General features: G+C 41.7%; 1 protein-coding gene across 1 annotated transcript in view; it reads left to right on the top strand.

Moving 5' to 3' along the window:
- Positions 1–1208: 1208 nt before the first annotated feature.
- LOC115765565 (protein bunched, class 2/F/G isoform) overlaps positions 1209–12147 on the top strand; it is a 154812-nt gene continuing 143873 nt past the window's right edge. Inside the window, exon 1 of the mRNA XM_030709208.1 lies at positions 1209–5053. Coding sequence (XP_030565068.1) covers positions 1899–5053 — 3155 coding nt within the window. The 5' untranslated portion in view covers positions 1209–1898. The remainder of the gene's footprint in view (positions 5054–12147) is intronic.

Here is a 12147-nt window from a genome sequence, read left to right as displayed (position 1 = left end):
TGTTGAACCTGAAGTTCTATAGAATGTTAAACCCAGACGCATTGCCACAAATTTTATGTTCATTCTAATGACATTCTCTCTCGTTTTCGCTTGTTTAATAAATTTGCAAATACATATGAAAGCATTTAAGTATTTTATAATAATTGGAAGGTATATTTCTCGTATTCTTTAAAACTTTGTTTTCTTTTAGGAACTACGAAATATAATACTTTGAGCTAGTTTCCTAAAGAGTTGCATATGAACCTTAAATCTTATTGTTCTTCAATTCTATTTCTGCAGTTTGTTATTTCATCGGGTTTTTATAATAAAGAACATTTCTTGAGCTTTGTACTAGGGGTTAAGGTTCTTGAAAAGTTCAACAAAGAAGGAAAAACAGACTTAAGATCGTAAGGTATTTCATTTCCAGCTGTTTTTTGATCAGATATTGCTAATGTAGAAAAAGAATAAAAAACTATTTCTTCAAGTTCTCGGAACAGTTACAAACGGACTTTAGATCATAATATTATGTCTAGATGAGGAATACAAATGATTTATCTTTCTGGACTTTGGAAAAGAAACTATAAAAAGTTGTATAAACGTTTTTTTCATTTTACTATTATTATTTATATACAAAACTCCAACTGTATCAAGCTGTGCATTTCTTTTAAATACGTAAATGTTATTTCTTTTAAAGAAATGGCGCCCAACGCGTGCCTGGCAATTAATTATGTAAACGAATAAAACGAATTGTGTATTAAATTCGCTTGTGATGTTAACGCTTGAGGTGTATTCAATTCGCGTCTAACTCAATTGATAAACAAAACTAATTCAATATTAATATTTACTTATATTTTTTTTCTAAACAAAACTAATTCAATATTAATATTTACTTATATTTTTTTTCTCCCCCCTCTCTCTCTCTTCCACGTCTCTGTCTCTTCCGCAGGAATTAGATTTCTACAGCTTACTGCATTGCTAGTAAACGGGGCACAAAGAAATTGTTTAATAATTCCGCGATAAACAACATGAAAATGTAAACAAAACAAATGGAAATATTTTGTGTGAAAAGTGCAACAACAACAAAGTTTTTAATTTCAAGTAAAAGTTAAATTAAAATTCTTAGTTCAAGAAAAATACAAAAAAAAAAAAAAAAAGAAAACGTAGTTAAAAGTAAATTATATAAAAAAAAAAGTAAAAAATAAATTTAAGTGAATTATAAAATTACCAACAACAACAACAACAGCTGTGCTGTGTGCTTGTGTGTATGTGTGTGTGTGTGTGTGTGTGTGAGAATTGAAACGCCCGCTAACCAAAGTCAAGCGCTAGATGGCGCTGCTGTCCGCGCGGGCGGCTTATGTAGTTATTGCGCGCGTTGTTGTTGCTAATAAAACGCGCAAAAGCAAATTATAGCTGCGACCAGCAGCAGCAGCAGCAACAAATAAATTTAAATTTATTACTTAGCATAACAAAATCAACAACAGCAACAATCGCAGCAGCAACAACAACTGTTTAGTTTCGCGAACGCGTCTCTCGGTTTTTTCGGTTGTCGTCGCCGTCGTCGTCGTCGTCGTCGTCGCAATTCGTCAGTCAGTTGGTTGCACCTGTAACGCAACGGTCGCTATGTATCGTCGTCGTCGTTTGGCAGCCGCTAGTTTCATCTTCGAAGTGGGCAAATCGTTTGCCAGCACGGCAGCAGCAACAATTGCCGCCAAGCAACAGCAGCAGCAGCAGCAACATAATTTGTGCAACGGCAACTAGTTGCGGCAGAGACTTAAAATCGCAAAAACTACGAACAAGAAACTTGAAAAAACCAAATAAATACTAGAACTTTTTTTCATTTGCCAAATAATCCATAAGTATTGTCAGCAAAACTGGATTATTTGCTGAAAACTTTACGCACGCTGAAATCCAATTCGATTATGGCCGAGAATCAAAGCGCTGCCAACGAAGATTCCGGTCAGCAACAGCAGCAACATCATCATCAACAACAGCAACACCAGCAACAGCAACAGCAGCAACAAGTCAGCACAGCGGCAGCAACAATTGCTAATAGCGGTCAGGCCAGCGGCAGCAACTCGGCCGCCTCCTCGCCCGAAAGTTCACAGGAAACGCACACAATTGTTGCCAACACAACAGCAACAGCTGCCGCAGCAGCAGCAGCAGCAGCCGGCAACAACACAACGGCAACAGCAGCAACACGCCGGCAACAGTCCAGCAACACACAACAGCAGCAACATCAACAACAACAGCAGCAACGCGCCGGCAGCAACAACATGTTCGATCGTCATCTGAATGCCAAGTTCAAGCCCACGGGCGGTTCAGCTGGCGCTGGCAATGCGCCCGCTCGCCGCAATTCCATACAGACGCCGGCGCGCGGCGTCAGCGTGGTGGGTGGCACCACCAGCATTAAGAAGCCGCCGCTGACCAAGGTCAATTCGCTCGGCGGCAGCGGGCAGCATCATCATCATCATCATCATGTCGCCACGCACCAGCAGCATCATCATCAGCAGAACAGCAGCAGCAACAACAGCAGCAGCAACAATATACAGCGCACCACCAGCGAGAGCTTGCGCCTGAATGCGCTGAATCGCGGCGCTGCGGCAGCAGCAACTGTTGCTGCCGATGCCAGCGCCACGGTATCGCGCGCCAGCAGCAACAGCAGCCTGGCGACAGCCTCGAGCGCCTCGCTGGCGCCCAAATCGAGCAGCACCAATCACACTGCCACGCCAGCAACCAACACTAACACCAACAGCAGCAGCAGCAGCGACGCCGGCAGCGGCAAGGCCAGCTCGCCCAACAACAATGGGCGCGGCCTGGGCCTGCAGCAGCAGCAGCAGCAATGGCAGCAGCAGCAGCAGCAGCAACATCATGGGCATCATCATCATCATCAGCATCATCATCATCAGCACCATCAACAGCACACGAGCCACAGCCAGGGGCATCCGTCGGCAACGGCAGCAACAATTGCCGCCGCAGCAGGTGCTGCTGCTGCCTCTGCTGGCGGCGGCGGCGGCGGCGGCGGTGGAGGCAACAATCGCAAACCAAAGACGACTTCCTCATTTCAAATCACCTCCGTGACGGTGGGCCATGCCAAGCTGAATGCGGCAGGCGATACGGGCGATGAGTCCGCCGATGATCTGGACGAATCTCATACGGATGACAATAGTCGGATTACGGATCTGGAGAACGAGACGCCGTCCATGTCGGAGGACACGTTCTCCAAGGAGGAGGTGTTCTTTGCCAACAATGCGCTGAGCACCACCGCGCCCGTCATACCCACCAGTTCACAGTACGGTCTCGTTGTGGTCGATCCCATCGGCTCGCCCTCCCTCGGCCAGACCATACAGAATGTGCAGGTGAATGTCTCCGACAATATAATCAATGTGGTGAGTGCGGCTGTGACGCCTGGCGGCACCAAGAAGAAGGACGACATGAAGGAGACGCAGCATCGCAGCGAACGCTTCAAGGTGGTCAAAATTGAGTCGACGGAGCCGTTCAAGCGCGGACGCTGGATGTGCATGGACTATCTGGATCATTCCAGTGTCGGTGCTGCCAACAACAATGAAAAGACTGGTAACTCCGAGGCGGCAACTGTTGCTGGCGGCGGTGGCAACAATATGGGCGAGGGATGCGATCCCACGGCGCCACCAAAGACAACGCAGAGCATGATCCTGCCGCCGAGCATGCTCCACGAGAATCATCTGGAGGCCGCTTCGGCCGATGCCAATTGGAACTTTGCCGATCAGCAGCAATCGCAGCCGTCGCAGCAGCAACAGTTGCAGGCGGGCGTCGCCGCAGCAGCAGCAGCAACTGCAGCTGGTCAACTAACGGCCACGCCCAGCGGCGTTATGACCGCCCCCGCGACCGTGGTGCACGGCATGCAGCAGTTCGTGAACGCAGCCAACAGCGATGCACAGCAGCAACAGCAGCAGCAGCAACAACTTTATGACAGCGTCAATGCTAACGCGGGCACGCCCAATGCCAATGCGGAGGGCACGCCCCACGGACAGACGCTGCCCATGGACTATGCCACGGCCGCGGCGCAGCAGCTGCAACAGTCGCTGCAGCAGCTGAAGCAGCAGGAGCAGGCAGCCGCTGCCGCGGCAGCAATGGATGTTGCCACCAGCGCTGGCTACAGCAACAGCAGCAACAATAACAACAACAACAACACGACAGCAACAGTTGCTGTCAGCGAGCCGCAGCTGAGCAGCAGCAGCTATGTGGATCAGCCCTTGTCGCCGGCCGCCCAAACGCCACAATCGGCGCCGACATTTGCAGCTGTTGCTGCCGGGCAGCAGCCGGCGCCGCCGACGGCCAACTTCCAGCTGGAGGCAACATCGCAAATCGATGGCATTGCGCCGGCAACTGCAGCATTTCCAGCCGCAGCTGCAGCAGCAGCAGCAACACAGACTTCAAACACTTCCACTAGCACAGCAGCAACAGTTGCTGGCACAGCAGCAGCAGCAGCAGCAGCAGTTGTCACAGCAGCAGCAACAGCAGCAGCTGTTGGTCAGACTCAGGGGCAAACTTTGCCATTGCTGTCGCACATGAACAGCTACGAACCGCCAACTGTTGCCGCCGCAGCAGCAGTAATTCCCGCGCTGCAGCTGCAAAGCGCGCCAGCAACAATTGCCGATGTGCAGCAATTGGTCGTCGCTGGCGTGCTCGATGAACAGCAGCAGCAACAAGCAGCCGCAGCAGCTGCAACACAGACTCAACAGCAACAATTACCGCCAACAAATATCGCGAGTGTTAGTGCCAACAACAACAACAACAACAACAACAACAATGTGAACTTAACGAATGCAACTGCAACTGCAATAACAACAACAACAGCAGCTACAGCTGCAACAGCAACAGCAGCAGAAGCAACGACAACATCGCTCGGCTTGAGCGATGAACAGCAACAATCGACATCGGCAGCAGCAGCAGCAGCAGCAACTGTTGCTGCCACAGCAGCAGCAGCAGCAGCAACAACAGCTGCAGGAGCAGCAGCAGCAACATCATCGACAACAACACAGCAACAAATACAACAGCTACAGCAGCAACCAAATGCAGAATCGGAGACTGAAAGGTGAGTCCAAATAACAAGATTTTATATATATATATATATCCGATATTAAAGTATTTTTTAAAGATGCGATTAATTTGAGGCTCAGGTAGAGTCCGTTTCCCATCAGATCAGAGTTTCTCAATTCAGAAATTGGAGTAGATTGTTTTGTAATATATACATTTTTTGAGAATAGTTTTAACTTGTCATCTAAAGTTGTTGTGTGCATTAAATAAGTTCTCTAGAGAATTCTGATGAGTATCAGAGAAAAAGAGAGATTGAAAAGAGGAAAAGAGAGCAAACACTCTCTATAAGAAAATGTAGATATTATTCCAAAATTTGCTCTTCCCCTTCTGATTCTTCTTTTAAAGATGTTTTAGCCTAATTCGAACAGAGTCATTTAATTGAGTTTCAATTGATTTCCCGCCCGAAACACATTTCATTAACAATCTCTGACTACGTAAAAGAAATGCATCAATTTTTGCTTCCCCCGAAGTGAAATCATGTGCTTTAAATAAACTGCATGATAGATCGATTTGTGACCAAAATTCAACATGACTCATCAGATGCGTAACATGGCCAAAAGATAATTCAAGCAGCATGCGAAATCATAAGAAACTTAGTTGTTGATAAGATAAAAGATGAAGATTTCATGAATTAATTTGATTAAGATTTGCCAAAAATACATCTCTATTCATTAAAAAATTATAATAGCATCTGTTCTTGAAGAGTTCAATAGATTAAACAATAGATATATATGGAAAATTTCAAATGTATATTAATTTTGATTAGATCAAAATCTCAAATAACTTCTTAAAGTATCGAAAGGGAAATTATGTCGATAGGGTTTATTTCTTCATTTATTAGAAGTATAGATAAAATTTGCTTGCAAGTAAGTTTTGAATGAATGTGCAGAATTATAAATCAAATTTGATTAATCGATAAATAATCGATAGTTATATCGAACTACTGAAAGTATCGAAATGGAAACGATATCGATAGGTTTCTTTTCTTTTTTTTATTTAATGAAAGAAAATACAAAACTTATATATATTTTGAATGAAATGTAGCTCAGGTAATATGCCAATCGATAATTAATCGATAAATATATCGATAAGATAGTGAAAAACATTAGCCAGTCGCTCAAATAGAAATACAAAAATAATGCAACTTGTCAAGCGGAAAATGAAAACATTTAATTTATATATATTTAATATAATTACGACTAAATTTCTATTAAAAACGTGTATTCCACATATTTAAGATTATAGTTGTTGATTATCAACAACAACAAGAGCATCTTCTCGTTCATTCAACAACTTTCCGTCCATTCACAAAATTGCCTTCATTCACAATTTTCTAGCTCGAGCTCGAGCTTTGTCTAAGGCCAACTCAGCTGATACCGCTCGTAAGTTTCGCCCGCCTTATCGGCAACTATTTGAGCTGGCCAAACATTTGCTGACTTTTCTTTTTGTTCTTTATAATCAATTGGGTTGGGCCCGAACTATTAATAGTGCCCCCGGCTGGAGCTCAGATTTGTGGACATATCTAATTTTTCTATTTGTTTCGGACTATTTTTGGACAAAATTGTTTGAACAAGTTTCGGTTTTGCCGTTGATAAATTATTTCTTATATAGACTAAGTGACTGCTCCCTCCCTCTCTCCACCCTACAACTATTCAGATTTGCTTAATTCTGGCTGTGGCTGGAGGGGTGGGCTGGAGAGCGGGGCGGGGGAGGGGAGCTCTCCAGCAAAGTGCGAACACGCGCCACAAATTTTTTTTCGTGTCCCCATTTCATGTTTTGCTCCGCAACAATTGTGTGCCAAATTTTTGCGCTTTCTTGTGTGTGAGTGTGTTTTTGTTACTTATTCTTCTTCTCCTTCTTTTCTCTACTCTTCTTGCCATTCTCTTGGCGCGTTCGTTGACTTGCAACATGCCCAAAGGGGGCACCCAGAGGCGTATGCCTCATTATAATAATTTATTTAATAAAAATTCATCAATGAAATTAGCTGAGAAATGTTCGTGTGTGGGCGGACTAGCTAGCCATAGGGGAGGGGAGGTGTGTGTGTGTGTTAAATAGACTGTATAAAGGGCCGTGGAGGGGTGGGGGGAGGTGGGCGTGGTCCACCCGTTCCACACAACAACGAACAGGGGCGTGACACAAAAGGTCGCTCCAATTAAGCGCACTTAAAAGCGCACAAATTTTGCTCAATTGTTCGCGAGAGAGCTGAAAGTACTTTTACTTGTGCATGCCTCTTGTGAACTTGTTCCAAAATAAACTAGTTCAATAGTCATTTAAAAGCAAGTTCATGTTTGTAATTATATTTGTTTTAGACACGAAGTTCACTAAATTGGTTCATCAATCAATTGAATTAACGTGAACCGGTTCCAAAGTTAAAAGCTAGTCTACAGGGACTTGCAACTAGTTCAAAAGTCCTTCATACTTATTTTTCAAGTATGTAAATATAATTATTTCATGCACAAAGTTCTTTGAAGTGGTTCATCAATCAAAAGAAACAACGTGAACCAGTTCAAAATTGAATTTTTGTCTACGAACTAGTTCAAAAGTCACTAAAAAGCATTTTCATGCTGTATATATGTATATTTGAAAAAGAACTATAGTTCGCTAAATTGGTTCATCAATCCGCAAAAAATAGCTGGAACCAGTTCAAATGTTTGCCTCAAAAGCAGAGCTAGTTTATAATGTCTATGAAGTACTTCGAAAGTAATTTATAAGCATTTTTCAAGCCAATAAATGTATATTAAATCAATCAATAGAAATAACGTGAATCAGGTCAAAAGCAGAGATAGACTCCTTTATCGAAGAACTAGCTCAAAAGGAGTTATTCATAAGGTTCTCTGAATTGGTTCATTGATTAATAAAAAGAACTAGTTTACACTATATGTAAAAGAAGCTTCATGCCTGTGAATTGGCTTAAAGAAAGCTAATTGAATATTGAGATATTTAAACTAGTTCAGAGCTGAATTTGAACTAGTTCCATATGGGCTTAAAAGTTGTTCGGCAGTTTTTGAACTAGCTCGAAAATGAATAAAAATCACTTTTATATTAAATTCGTTCCAAATTTGTTTTGTGAACTCTAGATATGAGTATATTGGAACTGGTTCCAAAAACTTGCTTTAAAAATGAGCTAAATATATAACTAAACATTTTTATGCTGATTTAATTAATGAAGAGGAATGTTGTATAGCTTTTTTATAGGGTATTTAATATGCATGAACGTTGCGAAAGTAATTTAAAATTTCTGCTCATGGTTTTAGTTGATTGTTGTTGTTGTTGTTGTTGTTGGCGACAGTTGTGTCATGAGCCTGGCTGGCCAAACAGTTATGCGATGACTAATTTGTTGTGCGTGTGTGTGTGTGTGTGTGTGTGATGAGTCATTGCTGTTGTGTTAGTGTCTGATAAATTGATTGATCAACTGCAAATGGAAAAAGCAGTTTTGAGCAAATGCCAAGTTAAATATGCAGAGAGACAAAGTCAAGGCCTGCAGATTATAGGCAGATTACATATATATATATACATATATCTACGATATATTAGGCAGGCAGTCGTGAGTCGTGGCTCGAGTGGCACGTCAAAGCCGCAAATGCAGCTGGAAAATGTAAAATGTAAATGCAAAGCAGCGGCTGGCAAATTACTTTGAATTATGTGGCTGGGTATTAAAAATAACCGCAGCCAAAGACAACAGCAAAAGCAGACGCCCTGCACGACCACGCGGCGTATGAGTAATGCGGCAAGTTGTCTGTCCCCCTCTCTCTCTCTCTCCTGCTCACTCTCCTCCTCACTCTCTCGCTGTCTCAGCTCCGCTGTCCGGCTTTTGCCGGCTTAGCAACAGCTTTTGCCTTGTTCAACAACAGCTGCAAAGTGCGAGGAAAGAGTGTAAAGGGTTCTCTAGAGTCGACTGTCAGATACCCTGTAAACAGATTTTAAGCCCAAGCAAGAGAAAGGTAGTTTGAGTTTGAACACTTTGACTTGGGAGTTGTTATCCATTAAAAATGGGCAAAAAGGGGTATAATGTTTCTCATTTTGAAAAGCTTTTATGTCTGTGAAATTGCTTTTTCTATAAATACAAATTTTGTAAAATTCTATATATTTAACAATAAATAGGAAGAAGAGTTTTATATACGGAAAACAACAAAGTTTCCGACTTTGGATTTATTTTGTTCTTTAATTTTAAGTCTAACTTCATATTGAGCTTGATGTATGCACATATAAAATATTAGATATCTTAAGTTCTCTAATACGTTTTAATCCATTTAAGATCAAGAAAGAGTCTATAATTGCCTGCATATACCCGATTTCAGAGCTCTAGCTGCAAGGTTTCTTTAGCTCAAATGGAGCATGTTTCTTCCTTGACTTAAAATACATTTCCCTTTGACTGCAACAAACGCTCTCTCCAGTCCACATATGCCCCACTCATCTATTTATGCAGGGTATGCAAATGGTGTGCACTTGATATAAACTTGGCTGTTATGTATTTTACATATTTTTTTTTCTGCTGGCTCAAAAAGTTTGCCTACTCCAATGCGAACGGACAGACAATTTGTCCAAGTGCTGCCGACTCTGATTGATGCAATGTGGCAAGGGCGCACAAGTTGTTGCAAGTGCAAAGATGAGAGGCGATGAGGGGGGGAAGGGCCAGTGGGCAGGGTGAAGAGGTCGAGAGCTGAGCAAGTCGTGTGGCAGCAAGTGCAGTCGATCCAGTCAAGTGGACACTGACTGAGCGACGGCTTTTTCTTGTGGTCAGTTGCGACTCGAGATCTTAACCTGAACGGACAACCCTCCCCTTTAACCGACCCCCCCCCCCCCCCCCCCCCCCCCCCTTGACTGTCTAATGAAAACGAAAGTCTTTCTCAATGGCACTTGCTGTGGGAGAATGTTTACTTTATGTAATAGCTGAGCACTCGCCAGATTCAGTTGAAGCTGCATTGCATTATTAAAGCGAACAATTGGATAACAAAATGGGTAAATTGATAGTCGAGTGTGGGTGGGCGGAATATACAAAAGAGGGGGGGTGACTTTTCCAAGGAACTGGCTCGCATTTAACGCGATTCGACTTAATTAACTGTCTGTGGGCGCAATATAAAGTTACGCATAAAAGAAATTGAACGAGTTCTTGATTTATTAAAGAGTTCATATGAGAATAAAAAGGAATCTATATAGAAAATGTGTATCTTGATTTAACTATTTGCTGGAGAACTAAATGAGTTTGCCAGTTGAGTTATTTCTCTCTAATTAATTTTCGAATTGAACTGGTTCTTTATGTGAACATGCAAGAATCTGTTCAAAGGCTATTTGCTGGAGAACTATCTAAAATTTTGGGTTGTATTATTTCTCTCTGGAAACTAGTTTATCTTTTAAGCAATTCCCAATCGATTCTTCAATAAGGTTGATAAATATTGAATTGAACTAGTTCTTTATGTGAACATGAAAGAATCTGTTCATAGCTGTTTCGGCTATTTGCTGGAGAACTATCTAAAATTCCCAGTTGAATTATTACTCTCTGGAAACTAGTTTATCTTTTTAATAATTCCCAGATGATTCTTCATTAGGGTTGATAAATATTGAATTGAACTAGTTCTTTATTAATTTAATAGTTCATGTGAATAAGAAGGAATCAATATATAAATTTTAGCTCGATTTAGCCATTTTCTGAGGAACTATTTGAATTTGCCATTTAAATTATTTCTCGCTAGATGCTAGTTTATCTTTTAAACAATTCCCAGATGATTCTTCGTTAAGGTTGATGAATTTTCCGCAACTTGAGTGCATTTCAAAATCCATTCCCGACTCATGGATTAATTGAAGTCCACCCTTGCTGTGTGTGTGCCTCAACCCTGTTCTTTAAATAATTACGAATATATATATATATGTGTGTGTGTGTGTGTGTGTGTGTGTGTGTTATATGACCAAGCACATTTCATCATCCATCCGCTGGGCAATGGTCAGCCGAGCGACAGGCGAGCGACTGTTGTCATCGCCCTTGTGGCTGAGCTCATTGAGCTGTCATTTAAATTAGCGAATAAAATACAGCGTAGACAGTGTATAAAAGAACTACACATAATTTGCCGATTAATATGAAGAAAACAGACACAAACAGAAACAAAAACAACTACAAGCGAGTGCTTTAATCGAGAAGCAACGACGCGGACATACCCTGTAACGAATGCCGAACTGCCGTAACATTTAAACTAGCTATCGAAACTTCATTTTTGTATAACTAAAATGTTACCTTAGGACCTTCAGGAACATTCCAATGTGTGCACATATAAAAAATTGTGGTTCTGGTTATAAAAATGCGATTTCGGACGGAACTGGGCAAGGTTATCTATAAAAAGAAATATTCCATGTCTTTGGGGATCTTTCGAGAGTCTACATACCAAATTTTATAGCTCTAGCTCATAAAGTTCTCGAGCTATGACAAAATGCATCAATATTGGAAGAACTGCTCGATTTGTCTATGCTAAGAAATAAACTATACAAATATTTATATGCCAAGTTGTAAGTCCTGTATTCTTTTGGACTCAAAGCTCAAAGTCTTTAGGGATCTGGCATAAATATAATTTGAATTGCAGAGAAATTTCCCCATTCGAGTGTTACATACATATGCCCTAAACAATATGGCCGCTTTTCGTCAACTACAGGGTACACGAAATTAGACAAAAGTTATTTTGTTTTATGCGAAAAACAGTTGTGGAATTGTCGCAATAGCCGCGCTGCTGGCCAGACGCTGCGTATACGTAATTAATATTTCGGAATGTCTAACACGCGTCTTCAATAAACAGCCCCCCCCCCTCTCTCTCTCTCCCCCCTCTCCCTTTCTCTCTCTCTCTCTGTTGCTTTCTTCTTTCTCTGCTTGTCGTTTTGCACATTTCGTTTATGAGTTTTTGCAACCTTTTCCGCATTTTTAATTTATTGAAAAAAATCAAAAAAAAATCCAAAAAAAAAATGAAACGTAAAGCCAAACACATTGCATATGCATATTTCATATATGCCACACACACACACACACACTCACACACTTGAGTAATTGTATATTGAAAGATCGTTCGGATGAGTGATATACGCACCCATATATATATATATATATATATATAT

The sequence above is a fragment of the Drosophila novamexicana genome, unplaced genomic scaffold (assembly GCF_003285875.2).
Source record: "Drosophila novamexicana strain 15010-1031.04,08,12 unplaced genomic scaffold, DnovRS2.1 tig00000974-arrow-arrow-pilon, whole genome shotgun sequence".
Classification (NCBI taxonomy): Eukaryota; Metazoa; Arthropoda; class Insecta; order Diptera; family Drosophilidae; genus Drosophila; species Drosophila novamexicana.
This window is presented reverse-complemented; position numbering and strand designations above follow the sequence as displayed.